At 39.4% G+C, this 22,331-nt stretch overlaps 1 protein-coding gene across 1 annotated transcript in view; it reads left to right on the plus strand.

The window, feature by feature from the left end:
- Positions 1–22,331, plus strand: part of LOC108236591 (latent-transforming growth factor beta-binding protein 2) — a 79,178-nt gene that overhangs the window by 31,653 nt on the left and 25,194 nt on the right. Inside the window, exons 5-14 of the mRNA XM_017417375.3 lie at positions 459–659; positions 3,298–3,504; positions 4,855–5,138; positions 6,172–6,274; positions 13,396–13,470; positions 18,110–18,232; positions 18,333–18,497; positions 20,319–20,609; positions 21,286–21,305; positions 21,555–21,591. Of these exons, the coding sequence (XP_017272864.1) occupies positions 459–659; positions 3,298–3,504; positions 4,855–5,138; positions 6,172–6,274; positions 13,396–13,470; positions 18,110–18,232; positions 18,333–18,497; positions 20,319–20,609; positions 21,286–21,305; positions 21,555–21,591 (1,506 nt within the window). The remainder of the gene's footprint in view (positions 1–458; positions 660–3,297; positions 3,505–4,854; positions 5,139–6,171; positions 6,275–13,395; positions 13,471–18,109; positions 18,233–18,332; positions 18,498–20,318; positions 20,610–21,285; positions 21,306–21,554; positions 21,592–22,331) is intronic.

Below are 22,331 nucleotides of genomic sequence, written 5' to 3' on the forward strand. Positions count from 1 at the left end.
GTTTTTCAGCTTTTTATCCTTCTTTCAGAATTCCACTTTCCTCTGATGTGTCAGTGCAAACAGCTGTCTGGTGTTCTGGCTTCTGTTTTTATTTCTCTTGTGCCAGGGCAACGGCTGTTAAACAGATTCCCACCATCACACAGTGTTCACTTGCACTTACTCTTTCTTTGTCTCCCTTACTCATACACACATCCAAAACACCTCTCATGAAGATAAAGGGCTTGGAGGTTTGCCTGAAACTTAATCGTATTCATCTCTCTTTTACCGGCTTGTGGCACATGGCTCTTTTAGCTGCAGCGTGCCACTGGCCAATCGTCAGTACACACCCTCGTGCACTTATAAACCTTCATCCAGATGAGGAGTGTGTTACTGTGAGGCTGAAGGAGGAAAGATGCAACTCCTCTCCGGCCTGCCTCTGCTGCTGCTTCTTCTCAAGCAGATGTGTGTGTGTCTTCCAGGGGCCAACCTTACATCCAACCTGGACCGCATCAAGATCGTCTTCACACCTATGCTGTGTCGCCGGGTGTGCAATGGTGGTCGCTGCTACAACAGCTGTGAGAAGGGAGACATCACCACGGTATACAGCGAGACCTCGCACCAGCAGCAGCTGCAGCAGCAACAGCAGCAGCAGCAGCCAAAGAATCAAGGCTTCAGACTCTGTGAGTATTAACTCCAGGCCCTCTGTTCCTGCTCATCTGTTCTGTAAATTTTCACTTCTGCCTTTTCTGCGTCTCTCATATTTACGTTTTAATTCCCACGCACTTTCCGTGCGTCTCCATTCTGATATCTCATTCCTTTTTTTTTTATGGGGTGAGCTGGACAAAATGGATTCCCAGTAGCATGCTGTCTGTTCTGAATACTAAGCTCAAAGAACAAACAAGGTTGTAAAGATTAAAGCAGAGAGCTATGCAAAAAAAACTTACTGTCAAGGAGAAATAGAGAGGGAAAGCATGGGTAGAGCAGATTAAAAGCTCTATAAAAGGGGGCTAATCTCCCACTGTAGACACACACGTGGAGCCGGTGGTCCCACGCTCCCAGCACTCAGCCCCATCTCTTTGCGGTTTGCACCTCACGGTTGGCCCTGCTGTTAACCATTTAACATGCTCCCTGGGAGAGCAGGAACAAATGAAAGAATAGACGCGGAGGCAGAAAGGGAGAAAGAGTAGCAGCATGAACAGGGTTTTATGGGGATTACATTAAACCTGCCATTTATCCAGGAGGCTTTGCTCCAAATTTGAAAAGGAGTGTCCATGGGAAGGGAGGGGGCGGTCAATGCCAATGGGAGGGTCACAACTCACAACCCTGCTTGTTTCTTAGTTTTCTCATCAGTCTTAAACATCCCAATAAGGTTAATAATTACTTGTGGATTTGTGGTAAAAGGAGTTTGTATCACACACCCTAAAAGCCTACACCTCACATAAATTCAAACATGCATAAAGACATTCAACCAGGCATCTAGATGACCTATAAATATATAAACAAGTTGTAGCTGTAAATTTATGCTCCATACCATAACATGGCATTTACACTCCAAACACTTCTCGACAGAGACCTTTTCAAACGGTTATGGTTCCTTCCTCCTCATCTTCTTCCTCAATGTTTTGTTTTTATGCCCCTCACATCTCACCTTATTATGTGAAAGCACGTGTTAAAGAGCATATTAAAAAAGAGATTGCTTTTTATTTTAGGCTCACATGCTGTTTTTCCTTTTCCTGTGTGCGTGTTTGTCCTGGAATGTCAAGTGGACAGCAAGCAGTTATCTCATGGTGTTGCTATGTTGCCTACATGTTGCAGTAAACTCTAGCAGGATAATTTTGACAGGCTCTTTTTGATTCACACCCTGTGTACAGCAGTAAGTTTAAAAGGCTGATACCTGATGTGTGTTTACTGAGTGAAAATTGTGTTTATCAGAGGTTGTTAAACGTTCAGACAGACTGTTGTGTGCAGATTTGGTCTAGAAATGGTTTATGCCCTGTTAATGGTTAAAACTGAATTGACGCAGACCGGTGCAGACATGCATCTCAGATTAAAATGTTTTTATTTGCCTCTTTTAGTTGTTAATTTAGCCAGCATGTTGAATCGCAAGAGGTCTTCTTGTGTGTCTGGACACCAGTGCTTACTGGCTCTAGTCTCTGTGTCTGGCTTTCCACATTTTTTTCAGCTGTGTTGTGATCTCTTTTTGATCTCTTCTTTGTCATTAATTTGTTTTGTTAACATTTTTTTGTAATGGCTTTTAATCTTTGGTGCTCTTCTATATTTATTCTCTTGTATTTCACAATTTTCAGTGCTATGAATGCTATTCGACAGGGTTCTCTACATGCCAGAGAGAGACTGTCCAGAGCCTCTCTGTCTGCACCCTTTTTGTGTGTTACTGTCTGTCTCAATGAGGCAGATATCGGATGCAGCTCCCAGCATTATTTCATGACAAGCACCTTCTTTCATCTGAGCCATTCACATATCAGACTAAAACAGTCCCTCGTGTTTGAGCTGTGTTACAACTTAGGGCTGAAAAACTGTTATTGTTCTTGCCCCAGAATAGTTTTTTTTTTTTTCATTCTAGCTGGACAAAGTTAGGTTTTTATTGTCATTTAATTTTCTTTGATATTTTATGCTTGGAGAGGTCGTGTCAGAACAAATCTGTAGATGGGAGCAGGCCCAGGTATGCAGAGTTCTGGCCTGTCATCCATCTTTTTTATTTTTTTATTTTTATTTTTATTATTAAAGACAAGGAGTTAAAAAATTTGGACACAGTTTTCTCTTAGTAGTCAATTTGAAGCTATAAATCAAACTCTAGACAGAGGATTTTTAATAGGGTACATTTTCTTGGATACAATTTCTCTCTGTTAATTTGCACAAGATTTGTTATTTTGGAAAATTCACGTTTCATGTCTTCTGCAAGTAACACAAAGGTCGCATGTAATATCCATACACTTATTATTTTCTTGGATTTGTGACTGAATGAGTCACTGATCATCACTCACCAGCCTGTTCAGGAGTTTGTAATTACAGATGTACTGTGGAGCAAAATCATGCTTATGAAAGAGGGGAAGCATGAGGGGCAGCGCCGTGCCTCTGCCCTCAGGACATAGCTGAAACTTTATAAATGGCGCATAAAATGAGGTGACTGGTAGAAGATTGCGTGGTCTCTGCCTACCGTTTGTAAACAAAGCCTGAGCCTCAGAACCATGCCCTTTCTATTAGCACGACTCGTTCTGTTTCTTATTACCAGATCTTTGGCATTCTGAGATATTTAATGTTGTGTTTGCTATTTCCCCTCTTTTTATTCATTCTCTGCAGTTTTCTGTCAGATCCCCTGTATGAATGGAGGCAAGTGCATTGGCAGAGATCTGTGCTTGTGTCCATCAAACTCGACGGGGAAGTTCTGCCACCTCCCGGCGCCGCCTCCCGTCAAACCCACTCCTCACAGCCGCAAGGATGTGAGCCTTCAGGGACAAAAATCTCCATCTCATTCTATGTACACTTTGCCGCTGTCTAATCAACAAGGTAAACAGTGAGAGGGCAGAGCTCGCAATGACTTCTTCTATTCATGACAGACTTTTAAATTCAAAACATAAAAAAATCAGTGTTATTCAATTTTGAAGTTACTATTCAAATAAAAGGGTATTTATTCCCTTGGGGTTAAATAACTGGCATATTTATTAAAACACTGCTTGTATTTGCTCATTTGCATTTATCATTGAATGCATTCAAAATGGTAAGGTTTTCTGCAAAACCTCAACAACATTCATTATCTTGTTGATAAATGCACAGATAATTGTAGAACAACTACAAAGCTACCTAATAACATCTTGGATTGAAGTCAATATTTTTCTCCTCTAACACAAAATGGTAAAAAAAACTGATGCAACCAAAGTAGATAAGGCATTGTGTCTGGCTCTCTGAAAATGGTTTGTAGTTAGTTTGCTCCCAACACTAAACATTTAACTACTTTTATGAAGCAAGTTTGCGAACAGTAATGTTTCCACAATTCTTTGAAAACACACGAGACTAGTTTTCAATTTTCAACACTATTTACTACAGTGTAGTGGTCTGGAACAGCTGCAGAGGCCAGACTATTTTTAGCAAATTAACTCATAAATGACTCAGTGGAAGTCCACACAGTCTGCACAATCCGTCCTTTTATCCAAACAGAAGTGGTTATCAGTAACAGATCTGGGACACTTTGCAATTTCATATAATAAATGAAAAGGAAATATTTGCTACTTGACTTAGCTTCTTTTTTTGTTTTATCTGAATCAATCTAACAGTAAATAGAAGCAGATTTAGGAGTTAACATCTTTGAGTTGTTTTGTCACACCCTGTAAGCATGCCACTTTGCCAAAATTATGCACAGATTCAAGTTTGGGACTCCTGATAAAATTTCTGTTTTTTCCTTGGACTTTTCAGTCTGTCTGTACGTTTACTGTATGATTTATGAGAGTGGGTCGGGATTCTGGGAAAAAACCCTGGCTCTCCCTGAAGATGGATACTTCCCCTCCGTCAGAAAGACAAAAGAGCTTATTCTAGACATTGCAACATCTTTTTGGCTCTACTGTAATTCTGTTTCTGGTATTTAAATTGATTTCATTTAAACAAAAAAAAATCCCAGACTTTTGTTGTTGTTTTGCAGTAGTTTACTGCCGGGAATTGCATAGATCTCATAAATTGGAGATGAAGCAAATGTTTATTGAACAAATCTCTGTTAGATGTTATTTGACAGCTCAAAAATTGTATTTTGTAAACCCAGCTTTTATCCTTTGAATGCTGATGCTTCCAGTCACAGAATTGCAAATTTGAACCTCTAAACTATTTATCCACATTTCATATAAACTCTGGATCTCTTTCTCTCTCAAGCGTCTCTCCACCCGTCTTTGGTGAATGTCCACATTAAGCACCCGCCAGAGGCTGAGGTCCAGGTCCACCAAGTAGCTCGAGTCCAACCTGGGCAGAGACCAGCCACTACAGAGGGGGCTCACTCTGTCCAGCAGCGCTCCCAGCCAGGAAATGGTCATGAACACACCAGCGAACATAACAGCAGGCACCCGCAAAGCAACAGCCAATGGAACGGTCAAACTACAACTCCTTTTCGTCAGAATGGACACGTTGGAAGATGCTTTCAGGAAACAGTCGACGGACAGGTATTATGTTAGGTCCCTGAAACACGGTGTTTAAACTGTCATCACTTTTTGATCGAAACCATGTGGAAAGTTATGGTAAAATGGGGTTTACCTCAAGTGCCATTATCTTCACATTCCTTCTCTTAAAGCTGCTGTCTCAAACAGGAAGTCAACTTGTGAGGATGATTTATATGATGTCAAGGATTTATGTGCTCAGGCCACACTGGGCATCTCATGTTCCACCAATTATCTGACAAAAGGCACCTTATGAATCATTATGCATTCAGAGGTCAAGGGTTAAGCTTGATGTTCTGCCCATATGGTTCTCTGTGAGTCTAAACAGGGAAAAAATCGTCATACTTTAATACTTTTTACGCACTTACTTGCTGCCTACTTGGTTGTTCATATAGTTGTGGTGAAGTATGAATATTGCAACAGTATTGACTGAAAACATGTTATGAAACTGAATGACTTAACTGGCTGTCCATGAACTTGGCTAATCTGAGGCCTGGTACAGCACCTGTTCACTTGGATGCCATTAGGCTTTAGTTATGCATTTGCGACAAAGCACTGTGGAGTTGTTTTTGTCAGCACTGGTTTTCATTTTCTATAATATAGTTTGATTGGGAGCTTGAAGTTGATCTGCACCATGTCAAAGAAAAACAGAACTTGGACACAAAAGAAGCATAACAGAATACTTTAGTATGAAGTTTGTATATTGTTCTATATTATTTTTATATCTATACTGGCAAAAAATCGATACCTATTGTTAAAATAGTTTTTTTTAATTTCATAAATAAGGCATGCCAAGTGGTTTGTAGTTGGTCACAAGCCTCAGTGTTGATGTTCTCCTCTGTCTAAGAAATCTCAGATGTGTCTTGTTCTCTCTGTCCTTGAAGGCAGATTTGTATGCACACTGTGACGTAACCAGCACTTACACCTTTGCCAGTGCACAAATACTTGCACGTAAACAAGCATGCGTGCGCAAACCTGTAATTCAAAAAAAAAAAAAAAACTTGCTTCCCAGATTTGATGCAGCTGTGTGTTTTTGCAGTGTGGCAAACCTCTGCCAGGCCTAACCAAACAGGATGACTGCTGTGGAAGTGTTGGCGCCTCCTGGGGTCTAAACAAGTGCCAAAAGTGTCCAACCAAACCAGGTAAGTCTTCAGCCCAAAAAACCATTAGATCTAAACATTTTTTGGTTAAACTTTGTTTCATAACATGCTTTAATCTGCTGTATTCTCAATCTTGTTTAGCTTTTTTCGTTGCAGCTTTTTTTTAATTTTCTTTTTTTTTTGTTAGAAGTTTCAACTAGTTTCCTACTCTGCATGTAGTGTAATAAATAGTTCAGTAAGTGATTTATTTTATAAACACTGGCAGTGTGTGCTTGGTAGATTTTTTTTTAATTGTAATTATCACTGACATTAAAACAAATGATGGCTGCTGATGATGATAGCAGCCCTCGTTAGACGGCTTTGTGACTCGCCTCTGCACCCAGTGATTTAAATGAAGTGGTCCTCATTTCCAATAAACCAAACCCAGGATGCAAATAAAAACGCATTTAGCATACAGATGAGATCCTGGCAGGCGTGCCACCCACCCTGTGGGCAGAGAGAACCGATGTGGGCTTGAAAGAGTGAGGAAATGAACAGCTTTCCAACCAGAGCTGCGGTCGGTTTGAGGGAAAGCAGCAGAGTGGTTGTAGGCCGGCAAACAGGGTGGGTGGCAACGTTAGTCACTTTAGATGGAGACTGCTGCTCGGCCTGACACTCTGCATGAGATCTGGAGTCACCATTTGTCCCTATTTTAGTTTAAGACCTCATGGGAAGCAGTTACTGCGCCCCTTCACATGGGAGATGAATTTATCTCTTGGTTTTATTTATTTTATAATAGCCATGCCCACAGATTGGCTCTCAGTCTGCTTGAACCATGTTTGACTGGACCTTAATCAGAAGCAGACATGAGCCCTCTCCTCCATCAATAATAGATGTTGATTCATTCCTTTCCCTCTTACTTCTTGTCTCCTCTTGGCCTGCCAGATTCATGCACTGTCATAGTCTCCAGCATGATTCTTTTGGCTCCCAGATGTTTTCTTCCCCTCCCTCCTTTGAAGTGTGATGGTAAAAAAAAGAGAATGAATACCCGATTGCTCTTTCTGTGGCTGTTTTTGGGAGGCAGCATGCTGCAGGGTCACACGCAGAAAGACATGAAAAGGACTCAGAAAGTGATAGAGAGGAAAAACTGAAGTCAAAATGAAGTCATGTACTGTGTCCCAAAGGATTTAAAGGGAAATGTAATAAGATAAATACTTTGAATTCCCCTAGTGTTATAGTTCACACTTTAGACATTGGGTTTATCCTTAATCTACAGCACATTCTTCTCTGGCTGGCCTGATTAGGTGTGTGCTTTTTTATGGATTTGACAGGAATTACATCCAACCTGAAGGCAACAGCCTCTAAAAAATTATGCTGCTCTTTTTACTTTATGATGATGAATCAGTTACTAGCTTGGAGCAGTGTGAGAATAGTCTCCTAGCTTTATACAAGTCTCCCATGTTTCCTCTTGAGTATGTGATAATTATGTCATAAAAGCCCAGTTTGTGTGTAAGCGTGCAAAGCTACCATTGGTCAGTTTGTAGCCTGTTGCGAAATGTGTTGTTGACTGAAGGCTAGGCTCACTACTTTATTTTTTTAGACCGTAAAATGGGAGTATGAGCAAAATTTAATGGGGTTCTGCTGCACACAGGGCTTTTAGTCTTTTTTTCCTCTCACTACATTACTGTCAGTATATTTACATCACTTGACCCAGTGTTATAAATTCAAAGTATGATGTTTCCGTTGCAGACTGGGTGTGTCTGTGAAGTCTTTAAATGCACATATAAGCACTTTGAAGCAGTTGATGACATGTTACTGGATGCTGTTTGCTATGACAAACTAAGACTATTATGTAACGTTTGTGGCAATGAGTGGGAAAGTTTTGTTAGCGTGTACCTGTTTATGTGGCTGTAGGCAAGAATGCCAGTGTGTCCCATCTTAGTGGGAGATGAAGCCTTCGGGAGTCAGGGCCTTTAAAAGTCACATGCTGAGGATTCCTGTAATAATGAGATCCAGATCAACCAGAGCAGACTGTAGTTAAATTCATCCCTCTGGCTGAAACGATGATGGAGTAACAAAACAAACCTGCACTTAGTTTCAAATACAGTTTTTGTAACAAATGTAGAGATGGTCAAGATTTTCATTAAATATGAGCCTCTGTGGCTTATTGAGTCAAGAGTTGAGCAATTACATTATTGGCTACACCTATTCTTCACACTGCAGTGAGTGGATCCACTCAAACTATGAGAAGAATCTAATCACTGAAATATAAGTTAGAGTAAACATTGTTTTCACATTTGTGGAGGTGTCCTAAAAATACATTTTAAATCAGTAAAGTAAATTGTTCTGATCATGGTCAGACCCAGCATGACTTTCTAGAACAGTACTTTCAGCTCCTCCCTCACAATTAATAGGATTTTACAAGCTGTTTGTCTTCCCAACCGTCACTGATGGGCAGCATCCTCCCTGTGATGTCAGTGATGCTGGGAGGTTTCCCAAGGAGAGAGAACAGAAGTTTCCAAGGCATTCAGTAACCACCACACCCACAGGAGCCCTGGCTCTCTCCTACTGAACATCCCTGGGTTATGGAAGTCACATTTCACTCCCTTTTCTCTGAGTTTTCTGCAATCAGGAAGCTAATCTTCCTGAGGTTCAGATCATGCCTGTGGAGCTCCACTTTTATTTATCCTCCACCCCCCATGAACACATCTTTCCAAACTCTTCCATCTGTTCCCAAGATAGTTAACCTGATCAAGATATTTATTCTGACATCTACAAAGGGGCCAGAGCTTGTATTACTTAATTATATTAACTCTGATCAAAGATGAATACGTGTTAACAGCCACATTGAACAAAAGGGGATTACTTAGTCTCAGAAACATGCAACAAAAAAACACATGCAATGGGATAACTCTACAGCAGCTCCTCACTGTAATTAAATAGAGACATCACATCTCTGACAGCAACTGATTCACTGATGTTGACTTAGCATTATCCCCTCACAACTGGAATGATGAAGCCATTAGCAGTGTGGCTAATCAGGGCACAGCAGACCTAACCACTAGGAGAAATTAATCCCAGTTGGAGAAAGATGGATATGAATTTTGCAATGCTTTTCTTAATTGGAGCCAAACTAAGTTAGGGATCAGGAATGTACTGCGGCATGCTTTTTACTGGAACAAGCCCAGGTGGTTAATATTCCACAGTGAGTTGGAGATTATAGAGGAATGTGGGTCTGTTTCAAATGTTTTTGATGTGGGTTACACTCTCATCAGTATCTCTGGGGAGGGCGTTAATATACATTGTCAAACTATCTATAGGGTGACAATGAATACTTTTGTGAATGACCATGCTTTTTGTAAAAATTTGATGCAGCAGAAATGTGAACTTGGTCATAAAAGTTCTTTTGTTGCTGCTTCACATGTGTTGTGAGTTAGATGTTTTAAAGCAATATCATACATGTCCACAGCTAAGAATCCAAATGATCAAATCCAATATTTTGTAGCTTTCACATTGTCGTGCCATATGGCCAATGTCAGATTGGCCAATAGTGCCTTTGCCAAGAATTTATTCTGTCTTGAGAAAGAATTCCTTTATAAGCTTTATAAGCTTTTTTTCCCATTGTGATTAAAAGCTCTATTTAATTTCTTCTTTGGCAGCACCACTTTGTCTTCTGTCAGTTTGTCAGAAATAAAATTCCAGAAAAGATCCCGAGTAGGTCTTGGTTATGATGTTTGTGGTTTTCCCATAGAGTGACCCCCAGTGGAAGACAAAAATCATCCCTTTGTCTTCTGTCAGGTCTTTTAGTTTGTTAACAAGGAACATCCAACCTTGTGATTGTCTTCTAAGCAAGTTTCTAAAGATTCTGGCAAAGAGCCTTGGGGTTTGTAATTGATGGAGCAGCCTACTCAGTCTTTAGAAGAATACCTTGAGAGGCCTACAGTGAGATTGCATCATATTAAGCTGATAATGATTCCTGTACAGCTAAAGAGCCTAACTGACTCTGAACGCCTCTTCACAGGTTTTGTTTGCATAAGTTCTCATTTGAATGGCCAGCGGTGCCGTTTGGGGGAAATTTTTACTTTCATAACAGAAAGAGAGTAAATGATTTCTTCAGATTGAAGTAAAAACAAGACAGGCAGTTCAACAAACCTCAAAGAATTTGAATTGCACTTTCAGGTCTGAGAATTTTCGCAAATAATACTAAACGGTCTCCAGTGGAATGCACACCACAACTGAATGGAGACGGGCAAGAAATTTGTGAGGAATGACAAAGTCTTTTGTTGGACACGGCTAAATGGATCGATGACAATTGGGTGGTTTTGTCTGAACTCTGTGGATCCTGACAAGTCTGGGTCTACAGTCTCTGTAACCAAGGGTGACCCTAATGATGCGCAGCTTGAGCTCACTCTTGCAAACCACTGCCTGTGTAGCTCCACATTTTCTACACAAACGATTTTAAAATCTAGCCTGGGACCTGGCACACCATTCAAACGTCTAATACCAATATTCTTTGCTTTTTGTGTAATAGGAAAATTTCACAGCCAACTTGTCTCTCTGGATCAGAAAACAAAACTTTGCCAAATACTAACAGACAGCAAAAAAATCTCCATATCTTTTATTAACCAAACAAAAACCATTTTAAGTCAGGCCATTGTCCGCATCTGTGTGCTGAGTTTGAACGTACGGCAAATAAAGTGCACCCAGGGAACAATAAATATCTACCAACTGAACTCTAGTAACAACCCCTCTTTGAGTGCACATGGAAGCATTAAACTTTGTCTGCCAACATGTGCAAATAAAGTAAAAAAAAAAAAAAACATTTTCAGAAAATCTATTTGGTACATATTGAAACCTAACAGCTTTATGTTTTAAAGCTGTTTGAGACATTTGTAGCTATTTTATATTTTCTTCTAAACCTTTTTAACAATTTGGCAAAACATGTCTCAAATTTATATTCAGAATCTCAATGTTTGAGGTTTTCGTCTCCGTGCTACTAGACTTTATAGAGAATACTGGATCTTCCCTACTGGGCTTGGTTTGGCACTTATGGCCTGCTTTCACTCAGGCCAAACATTCCCTGATTCCTTCACTGTAGGAAAGCCGTGCCCATCGCCCCTCCACAACAACTAATTACTCAGTCTTTGCAGAAGGATTAGGAGGGTGTGGAGGACGACAAGCAACACAAGCTTTGACACAGTTCCCCTCATTTTCTGGCTACCTCCTTCATGCTGGCCCACTTCTGCTCTGTCAACCCTCAGGTACACTGACCCTGCCTGGACGACTGGGTCCCAGTAGGACTATGACATTAGTCAGCTTTCGGAAGCTTGTTCCCAGAAAAAAACTACATGTGCCAGACATTCCAGTCTGTCCTGGGAAAATGACACAAACCTCTGATAGATTGTTGGGTATTTTTGTTGGGGAACATATTTAGGACAAAGCCTTTCATAGGTAGCGTTGCATTGTAGAGTGAGCCTCTGAAACAAATTGTTTGCTGTATAGTAAGTGTTTGTCTTGATTTAAATGTTGGTGTTATGGAAACAGGTGTTTTCCTGTCTGGACTAGCTTGCCCAGTCAAGTATCCAGATGGCCCTTTACATCATTTTACCACAAACACTAAGTAAAAACTTTGGTTTGCTTGAGCCAAATGTTACTTTTTCCTTCCTCCTCAAACCCTCTAGAGAGAATAAGATGTTTTCTTTGCTGACAAGACACTGATGCCATGGGTTCTAGCGTGTATCAATTTTGTTTACAATCTTTTTTTTGCCATGGCAACAGATTAAAAGCTGTGGTCCAGTCTGTGATGGCTGGGTGTGGTGGAGGAACCAAGTGTGAACTCCCAAGCAGGAGGCAGCACAGTGAGGGGCAAAACTAAACTTTCATAAAGAAACTAAAATCAAAAAGAAAAACCCAAAAAAACCATGTCACCAAAATAGTTGGCTTTAATGAGTGGCTAAAAGTAAAACGTTCTCACTTACATGTCTGTAAAAATGTTGTCAAGCTGTTTTCAACATTTCCAATATTTATTTTAAGTTGAACATCCAATATTTTTTAAAGAAAGAAAGAGAAAAAGATGTCAATTGGGTCTTACTGGGACAGAAAATCAGCTGATTTAAACTCAGTCAACTTCTTTGTTTGTTGGTTTGGAAGTATTTCCAGTGAAGTTGGCCTTTTTGAACATTATGTGGAGTGGCAGATAGCTTCCAGTTGTACTATTTTTCAACTTTATGATTTAAATTTCAACTTACTTACATTTTGGTTCCATTCTCAACATTTTGATCTCTTTCTTGACTTAAAATGGTAAACAGCAAGTATCTTTCTGGTGTCTTTTTTCTTCAAGGGATCTTGAAACTCTTGTGTGGAAGAAAATCTTACCATATGAAAAAATAGAAGAATGGCTGTCATGATCAAGAATGATGAATAAACAAAGTCAGTTCCTGTTTAGGTTGTCTAATTTAGTGACTGTAATGTGAATAGGCAGAAGGAAACAGTTTTATCGTGCTAACAAGCATGTCATCTTTTTTTACAACTCTACTCAACCAAAAGCACATAGTTGGATGTTGTACCAGAAAAAAAACTGTCATCTCAGTTTATGTCAAAAAGTCCTGTCACCAATATTTGCTCAGTTTCTGCTCAGAGACATAAAACTTCACACACGTCAGCTCTGTCTGTCAAACGTAGCAACAGACACACTCAATGAAACACAAATAGACTCAGTTTTCACCATATGATAGTCACACTGACCTGTCTGTGCCTTTAATGGAGCATGCTGAGGTTTGACCTCCTGCCAGTTGAATAATGATGCCATGTTTACAGGCCTCTGGGATTGACAATCTGTCTGCGCTGGGGCCATAACAAACAGTTTTATTTATTGTCACACTTCTGTGAACTTTTATTGTGCACACCTGAAGAGAACACCATTTTTTATTGCTCTGGTTAAATAAGCAAAAAAAGGTTTGGCCAGTAATTTTACCACAAGCTGTGTGTTATTCGTCATTCCTTGTGTGCAGTTAAATGTCTAATTTCCCTAAATTCATTCTAGAGTCCCACAAGGCCAAATTGTGGGTCCTCTTATTATTTTCCCCAGCATGTTTAAGCAACATGTTTCACTTTTAAAAGCCCTCTGTGATGCTTTGGGATGGAAAAAAAATCTCCTAAACTATGCCTTCTTTTCCTGTTTGCAGCATATGCAGTAATTGCAAATGGACAAGTGGAATGTCCCAAAGGTTTTAAAAGGATGAATCTCACTCATTGTCAAGGTAAGGCATAAAAATGTTCAAAATTATTATTTTTGAATGTGAATGTGTGATTTTATCCTCTCCATACAGAATAACATTTAAAAATGTTACGTAGTAGTCGTAAGTTTACCTGTAATAAACAACAGTCGGTGCACGATCAGTTTGGATAACTGGAGAAATTTAATGAGGGAGTCAAGCTTAAAACCACTGTTCAGAGCAGAGTGATGGCTCAAAATATCTCACTGCTGATGAGCCAACTTTTAATGTACAGAAGTCCTCTTATTGTCCCAGGAAAAAATGCACGTTGTCTTTGCTTTTGTAATCACACATTGTTAGTGTCGTAGTTGTTGTTTTGAGACTGTGTTGATCAACTATAAGCCATGACTTGTGAATTTTCTTCAATATATTGACCAGAGAACACATTTTTAAACCATAAAGACTTGTTAAGGTTAACTTGACTCCTCGTGAAAATTTTGGCCTGATTCTTGAAACTGACATTGCTCTGACTGCTGTCTATTGTATGTAAGAGACTCACTGTTGATAAATACTCTATACTAGCTCACCTGAAAAAAGATCTGTCCCTTTAACACATTGCTGTTGATCTGACTCCTGTGGGAACCAGGTCAAAACCACAATTAGACTTAAGGTCAGAGCACAGCAGCTAATAAGCACCTGGGGCTCCTGTTTTGATTAGGCTCAGGGTTCTGGGGCAAAGACAAATATGGCAAATATGGTGCTCTGCAAAAATTTTATGGGAGTTTTTACAGCACTTAGTTGCTGTATCCTTTATAAATGTTCCAACAGAAGAAAAGCTGCATGATTGCCAGCAGACCCCTCCGTCTTTATGTGGCAACAAACTTCAAAATCGGTCCCGAACATGAATTGTTTTCTCGCTGTGCAACATCATGGGGGTGGCAAATTGTCAGCTGGCTTTTATGGTCTAAGAAGCAATAACCACCCACAGTGTCAACTTTGACAGCCTCCAACTAAAGAATTTAGAGCATTTATATTTGTTGGCGGCGTTAGTACACAGCACTAGAATTAAAAAAAACGACAAACAAATAAGCACTGGCTAAAAGTTACTGGAAAAAAATAACGGTTTGATGTGAGATCTAGCTCAGACAATTGATGTTGACACTTAAAATAACAAAAAACAGTCTACATACAGCTGAGCCACTGACTTAATTAACAGTGTCATAATCCAAAGGGTAGTGCTTACTGAAGCCTATGGGGCAAAATAACATAATGGTTCAGTGGACAGCTCTGAACACCTCTATGACACACCTCACCCTCTAGTTCAGCAAGTTCAACAAACTTTCTCAGCTGTACAGAATAATTGAGGTTTTCTTTGACATACAGAACAGAGAACACATTTTTAAATTGTAAAGAATTGCTAGGACAAGGGCACCTATATTTCAGTAGTGCATAGCTTACCAGCCAACGATTGTAGAAATATATATTGCTTTTCGTTTAAAATTGTTTCAAGATGTTTATCCCTTTCATTTGCTCAATTTTTGAGGTCCAAAATTACTCCAAAGGTGACAGTTAGCCACAATGTTTACTGACGTTTCTATCTCGTTTAGCTGGTTTCTCTATTTCCCCAAAAATTATTTTAATTTTATGTCTTGCACCAGCTGCCAAAATGTTTTTTTTTCCTGTGATCTTTTTATTACTCTTCGGATGGTGTCCAGCTTGCCCATGTGTGGCTTCTATTCTGAGCTGCTTTTAGTGTGTTTTTCTGGAACAGAGCAGAGCTTGTCTCATATTCTGGCTGGCTTACTGCTGTTTTTTTTTTTTGTTGTTTTTTTTGTACACCGACTATTGTGGTCAGTGACGTCCTCCCTACGGTGCGATAGGATACCCCATCAGAGGCTCAGTCAGTTCTCTGACTTCAGAGATGATTTCTTATCTTCAAATGCTGCTTCTGGGAAACTCGGCCAGCTGAATTGGCCATTTGTAGCTGCGCTTGTTAGATGAAAGGCCCACAGAAACGCTTGTGCAGCCTCTGTTGTGGGTGGTAAACTAGTTCTGGTAGAAGGTCACATTATGCATATACCACTTCAAAGAAGAACTGATAAAAGTTTTACATAATTCCTTTGACATTTGGAATAATCTTTTAAAAAGCTACTGACAAATTGAAAACATATCTGTCATTCGTCATCTGGAATAATGCCTGAAACCCTGATATATTTAAAGGCCTAGCACTTATACTTAGAAGGGACGGAGTTAAAGCTGTTTTGATCAAACCTTGTAAATGACCTTATGTGCAATCTCATGAGATATTGTGAGATCTTGTGAGAAGTCAGGATTTATCGAAAGAATGACTATCAGATACTACCACACGAGCTTTAGTTCGATATCTGTAAAGTTGACTGAGTTATGGCCATTTTTGTGTTGGCTAAAGTTGATTAGCTAGGGTGGCCATCTTGAATTGGGTTGAGTCCAAAAGACAAAAAATTAATGATTATTCTCTGAAAATTTCATTAAAACCCACCCAGTGGTTCATGAGATCTTTTGCTAATGGTACATACAAACAAAGATGCACACCCACACACAGGCAAAACCATAAGTAGCATTTTCGCCTTTGACAGGCGATACACGTTAATCTGCCTGTAAGAAAGTTTTGTTTACTATTAGTGACAGTTTTTAAAGTGTTATGTCTTTCTTTACCCATAATAGTTACATAGAGCAGGAACTTGTCACTGATCATAAATAAGGCTACAAGTGTTTGAATAACCCTGGTTTCTCCAAAAGTCAAGAGGAGTCCAGATGAAATAAGGTGACAGAAACTGTTTGACACTCAGTGAACATGTCTCTTCATTTGCAATTAGACTGTAAAAACAATGACGGCAAAAGCTACTTACCCCAAAGCACGAGCAGTCAAGCGTGAATTCAAATTAGATCTTGAGATTAGTGCCGGCCATGACAGGTTGTCATGAAAGTCAGTTTCAATCCCAGTCAACCCACCAGCAGACTGTAACAATAACGCTAATCTGGGGCTCAAGTGAACAACACATTAAAGACCTCATGTGATGAAGGCTGAGCTCAGTGCTGACCTGAACTCTGACCAGATGCTGCTTGAACCAAAATGAAGTCCCTCCTGCTCCTACAGACTGGAACTCTCAGTAGAAGCATGGGTGACATCTGTGGTTGGTTTCATTGTCTCTTCCTCATGTGCCTCATCCAAATAGATAGCTTATGCTAACAGTATGACTGGTTTGTTTTTACTGCATTAACACAGAAGCTGGAGGCCCTGTCATTATAAGGACAGTCTTTGATTTAAAGCTAGAGCCTCATTGGAGAAATAAAATATAATAAAACCAACTTGAAAGCAAAACAAAAGCAGAGAACAAACAACAAGGGGAACATTTAGTTCTTTGGATTTGTTCATTCCTTTAGAATTGATCAGCCTCAATCCTTTATAAGCTCACTTTTTCCAGCAGGAAGCAAAACAACCAAACAAGAGCAGATTAATTAGAATTGGGAAAATCTGTGGTGGCAAGCTGTCAGGTTCCAGTTATCAAAGCCAATGGGAAAAGACCTAATGATATACTCTTTGTTTAACACGGTAGAACAACAAACTTCGCCTGGTCTCAGTGTGATCGCATGACTAAGCGTCTCAAATATGTCACCCATGCTCCTGCCTGGCACATTAACTGGATTGCATGCCTCAGTTTGATTTAGTGACTCAAGAGCTGTTGGAACAGTAGACAGACTCCTCTGGCTTTTTTAAAAATAACTCTAAGACCAGACAGAAAAAAGAAAAGACACCTTGGGATTTTACTTATTCATGCAAACCGAGAACATTGTTACAATACGCAACAAAAACAACAATTAAAGGCCTAGCATTCCTTTAAGTAACACGTATCACCCACCATCTTTCATGCCAGAGTTTTAGACTATGATCATCTTATGTTGAGAACCTTGAAAATGCTCAATCTAATGCAATGTCATGATACGCCACACTCAGAGAATGTATTGTGAAGGACTCTGAGCTCCTACCACACCAGATTCTATCACAGTATCTTAAAATTAACTGAATTATTGTCATTGTATATTTTCTAAGGTCATTTGGCTGTGGCAGCCATCTTGAATTAGGTTGACTCCAAAAGTTAATCAGTTGTAGATGTACATCCAATGATTACTTCCTGCAAGTTCAAGTAAAATCTGCCCTATGGTTCGTGAGATATTTTGGCAATAGACAAAGTTGACTGGTAATAGCTAATGTCAAAATTTTAAACAAAGATCTTGCCCAACTGTGAGTGCTCAGAATATGTGTTGAGAATCAGTCTCAGCTACTACCACATCAAATTTTGGGTCAATATTTGTAAAATTTACATACTGAGTTATAAACAATTTTGAATTTTTCAAGGTCGCTTGGCTGTGGTGGCCATCTTGAATTGGGTTGACTCCGAAAGTTAATCAGTTGCAAATTTTTCATCTCTGCAAATGTTTTTCTTTTCTTTGACTTTGGTTCTCATCATCTCTGTTGATATGCTCGCTTGAAAGCTTTGTGCACATTCTGGGAAGCGCATTTGATTAAATATGATGTATAAAGTTTGTTTGAGCGGTTCAGCAAAAGTTCACAAGTGTTTTGCTTTGGGAAAACATCATATTTTTTTTGCTGAATTAGAAAACTGACAAACTGTACTCTTCCCAGACATCAATGAGTGCTTGTTACCTGGGATATGTAAGAATGCTGACTGCCTCAACACCAGAGGAAGCTACAGGTGCACATGTAAACCAGGCTACATGTTAGATGCCGCCAGGAGCCACTGCGTTTGTAAGTATTGCTTTGTTTCTTTCATTCATAATTATAAGCCCAGTTCTGTTTTCTTGTGTGGTGCATTTGAGTTCATATGATGCTTTAACTTTTCCTCCAGCGGACAAGGCGGTGTCTGACCACAGGGCTTCATGCTACCGGTCAGTTTCATCAGGAACATGCTCTCTGCCACTTGTTAATCACATCACCAAGCAGATCTGCTGCTGCAGCCGGGTGGGAAAAGCCTGGGGAGATGGGTGTGATCGCTGTCCTCTGCCAGGTTCAGGTACAAAACGACTGACTACTTTGTGCTGCTGCTGAGTGAGTTTCCTTCGTCTGCAAAGTCAGATGTCAAGGTTTAATTTTATCATACCACCTGAGAAACTCTTTTCCTAGTTAAACCCTTTCACAGACACATGATACGGCACAAGGTACAAGTGTAGAGTATTTACCTTTCAGTCATGATTCTCCTCTCTGCCAGGCATGTAAAGCATTTCAAAACAACTAAATGTGTTTGGAGTGGAAAAGGACCAAAAGCATAACAGTTTTCATATTTTGAAGGCTACATAATGGTGGGAGTCAGCCTTGTGTTATCACTCCAACCCTCAGAGAGAAACCCCACTAATATACCGGCAAAGCTGCACAGCAGAAATTCATACCTGTGCCAAAAGAAACATGGGAAGTGGTTGTCATCTTTTTCTCCATCCAAATCTAAACTTCAAAGTCTCAGAGAGAAACAAGCAGCTTTTATGAAGTGTATATGCTTGCCAGTGATTCATAGGGTTATGATAGATCAGATATTACACACAGACCTCCATGATGCTGCTGGACATAAACACAACCTCTGATTATTTTAGATGGTCTGTTGCATGGCTGGACAAGCTGTTACAGCTGTGTTCTGAGCAAAGCAGCAAGGTCAATTACTCGTCACTTGGTAACAGGAGTTCCTCCGTATTTACTCCAGATCCTCTGATGTGGATCCTCATCATATATACCCTCATTTCCCTTCACTTTAGTTTCATCATTCAGTAGCCGATCATATCCACATTTCCTGCATTTACACAAGCCACATGTCTGTCATTACTCATATCTATATTCCAGACTCTTCTGGCAATGAGTTGTTGGTTTCAGGTCAGGCAGGGGACACAAAGCCTCTGGCTTGTAATGGATTCACCATTGCTGAGTTCTGTTGAACTCAGACACAAAGAGGTGCAGTCACCCTCCTTTATTTAACTACACAGTCCTCCATTAGCCTCTTACTCTCACACCTCAGCACTGGAAGAGTTCATGGGTCAGCCTGAGTTACACGATCCACTGCTTACCTCACTTGCATGGTTGTGTCCATTTGTTTTAGTGTGCAGATTTACCACAATATTTCCAAATTTTCTCACTGCTCATGCTCTGATTCACTGACAAGCCATTTCATTGGATCTGCTGCAATCATACAATCTCCTCATTCACAACAATAAAGCAAGGCGTGTATGGATGGATGGATAGATATATATGGGTAGATGATTGGATAAAATACAGTTAATTTCACAGATTGAATATGCCTTGAATGGGCCTTACAGAATATAAGAAGCCCCCAAAAGCCAGAAATTCCAACTTTTATTATGACATAAAACTATTTAATTTTATTTCTTACTTTTTTCTTGGTCTTGAATAAATGTAGACATCTATTTGATGTCTATAATTAGTTGTCTACAAAACTTTCACTTTTAGACCAAAATTAATATGATTTTTACCTAGACGTGTTGTGACAGTTCATCTCCCAATTTAAATGCCACTTAAATGAATTCTACCAGGCTGCACTCAAAACTGAAGCTAACAATGTCAGCATTAATGAGCCAAGCATTGGTTAGCAGTCAGCCACTGTTGTAAAACTGTTTTTTTTTTTGTCAAATTGTTTTGCAAGTGGAGCAGGAAAACACCGCAGAACTGTTGAAATATGAATGTAGCTACCCTCAAGCGAAGGTTAAACAAACGTTGAGCTTTAACGACATGCTGCTTTGGTGGTCTTCTTTAGGATTCCGTGAGTTTGAGCCTTTCTAAAGGAGGTGATGGTTTCTGTCACTTATTGTTTGCTCTTGTACTTCTTGTCCTACAGACCACTTCAAGGAGATCTGCCCAGTTGGACATGGATACACTTACTCACGCTCAGATGTGCAGATTTCTCTCAGACAGCTGGAAGAAGATGAGCTCCAGAGCACAGGAGTGGCACTAGACGAGCAGTCTTCTGAGTTCCCATCCTCTCAGCCCACACGACACCACAGCCACCACCAAACACCCCAAATACCACAATACCCTGAGTACCATGAGACACCGCGAGTACCTCAGTACCCCACCTCTCCAGAACATCATTTTTATTCAGAGAGAGAAAGACCTGGATATCCAGAAGGTAACAATAAAATCTTAAATTTAATGAAATCTCAGCCATGTTAGGTTGGTAAAGGAAAATAATTAAAGAGATAAAGTATTGTATTATGTAGGATTTGTAACATGATATCACTAAAGTATGAAGGATGCTGGGCAGGACCTTTTGAGAGAATTCAAAGACCAACGGGATGTTTTAATCTTGAATGAATTTTTCAAAGTTGTTTTTATGCCTTCCATTCCTTAAGATGAAACTCTTATGGCCTTCACATAAATGCAAAAAAGGTTAAAGGCCACACATTTTTATTCTTTAAGTTTTCTGTGAATGTGTCTTGTTGATTTAATGCCGGTTAGGTATTTTTACTGGCAAGGATGGAACATTTTGATTTATTTGAGTGCACAGTTCTTTAAATATTTAGGGATTTTTGTCTTCATTATCAGAGATCTTGATGTTCTTGTCTCTGTGTTTTCATTTCTTCTTGGCCAGTAGTCTTCACTGCACCTCGAACGCAGAGTTTTTTGTCTGGCTCAATGGAAATTTTAGCTGTTAGTTTTTTATTAGCAGAAAGAAAGACTCTTAAGCTGCGAGTAAACTGCCTGAAGAGAACAATGGGTATTTGTGAATGGTGCTTGTTAATGTGAGCAGCATGTCAATTTTAACTACTGATAAATCTTTTTTTAATTTTTTGTTTTTGACACAGATGTGGAAATTCTGGTCCCGGTGAGTTTTTTCCTTTCTGTCAACCTCTTGGCAAATACATTTGAAATGTTTTTCAAAGGACAACATGCTGAAGCTACGTCAGCTAATGGACTTTTATGATTATATAACAAATTCAGACCACATTTTGGTAGACACACAAACACCAAATTACCATATAATTTATCAACAAAAGCATATTTGAATGAGAACATGGTGATGAAAACTGCATTCCAAATTGTTTTTGATGGGGAATGTTTGCTTGTTTTCCAGCCAGCTGTTGTGACTGACTCACCACTGAAATATCCAGGTATTTTTTTCTTCTTGGCTTTACTTATACTATTACTACAACATGGCTTGTTGAACAAGGGCCCCAAAACTGTTGTTTAATGCCTCTTGTGGTTTGATTTAGGCTTTGAGTCAAGCCCAGACATGCTATGTGTTTTCCATGATTTTCCCCCGCACAGTGGTGGCAGTCTCAGTCCTTGTCCTCACTCCAGTGAAAACATTGACATTAAAGTCTCAAGTTTGACTACATGCAATGAGTCACCCTGATTTATTTTGGTTATTGTAATGTTTTAGCCTGGAAAAAAAGCGTGGGTCATATTTTATCCTATTAAGCAATGAGTGGCAGCTGAGGCAGTTGTTGCTGAGAAAACAAGCAGTGTCTTGTTTTAGCTGCAGAGAACCAATTCTATAAAAAACAGTGTTACTGAGTCAATAACACTTATAATAGGAATACAAATCGTACTCAGTAATCCTTACTAAATGCACAACTCATTCATAATATATCATAAATTCCTATTGCTCACCATGACCTAATAAATATTCTACAGCATACAATTACCTAAAACACTCAATATATCATCACATAATGAATGTTTATTCATGTTAAATCAAACAACAATAAATATGATTCTAAATTAGTTCATTTCCACAAAAATTTATAACAGATAGACACATTTGATAAGCTGTTTGTGTAACCAAATTCTCAGTAATCAGTGTGTTCATACCAAAATGTAAATATTTGTCACTAAAGTCTTTTTCAAT

This window comes from Kryptolebias marmoratus, linkage group LG10 (genome assembly GCF_001649575.2).
Source record: "Kryptolebias marmoratus isolate JLee-2015 linkage group LG10, ASM164957v2, whole genome shotgun sequence".
Taxonomy (NCBI): domain Eukaryota; kingdom Metazoa; phylum Chordata; class Actinopteri; order Cyprinodontiformes; family Rivulidae; genus Kryptolebias; species Kryptolebias marmoratus.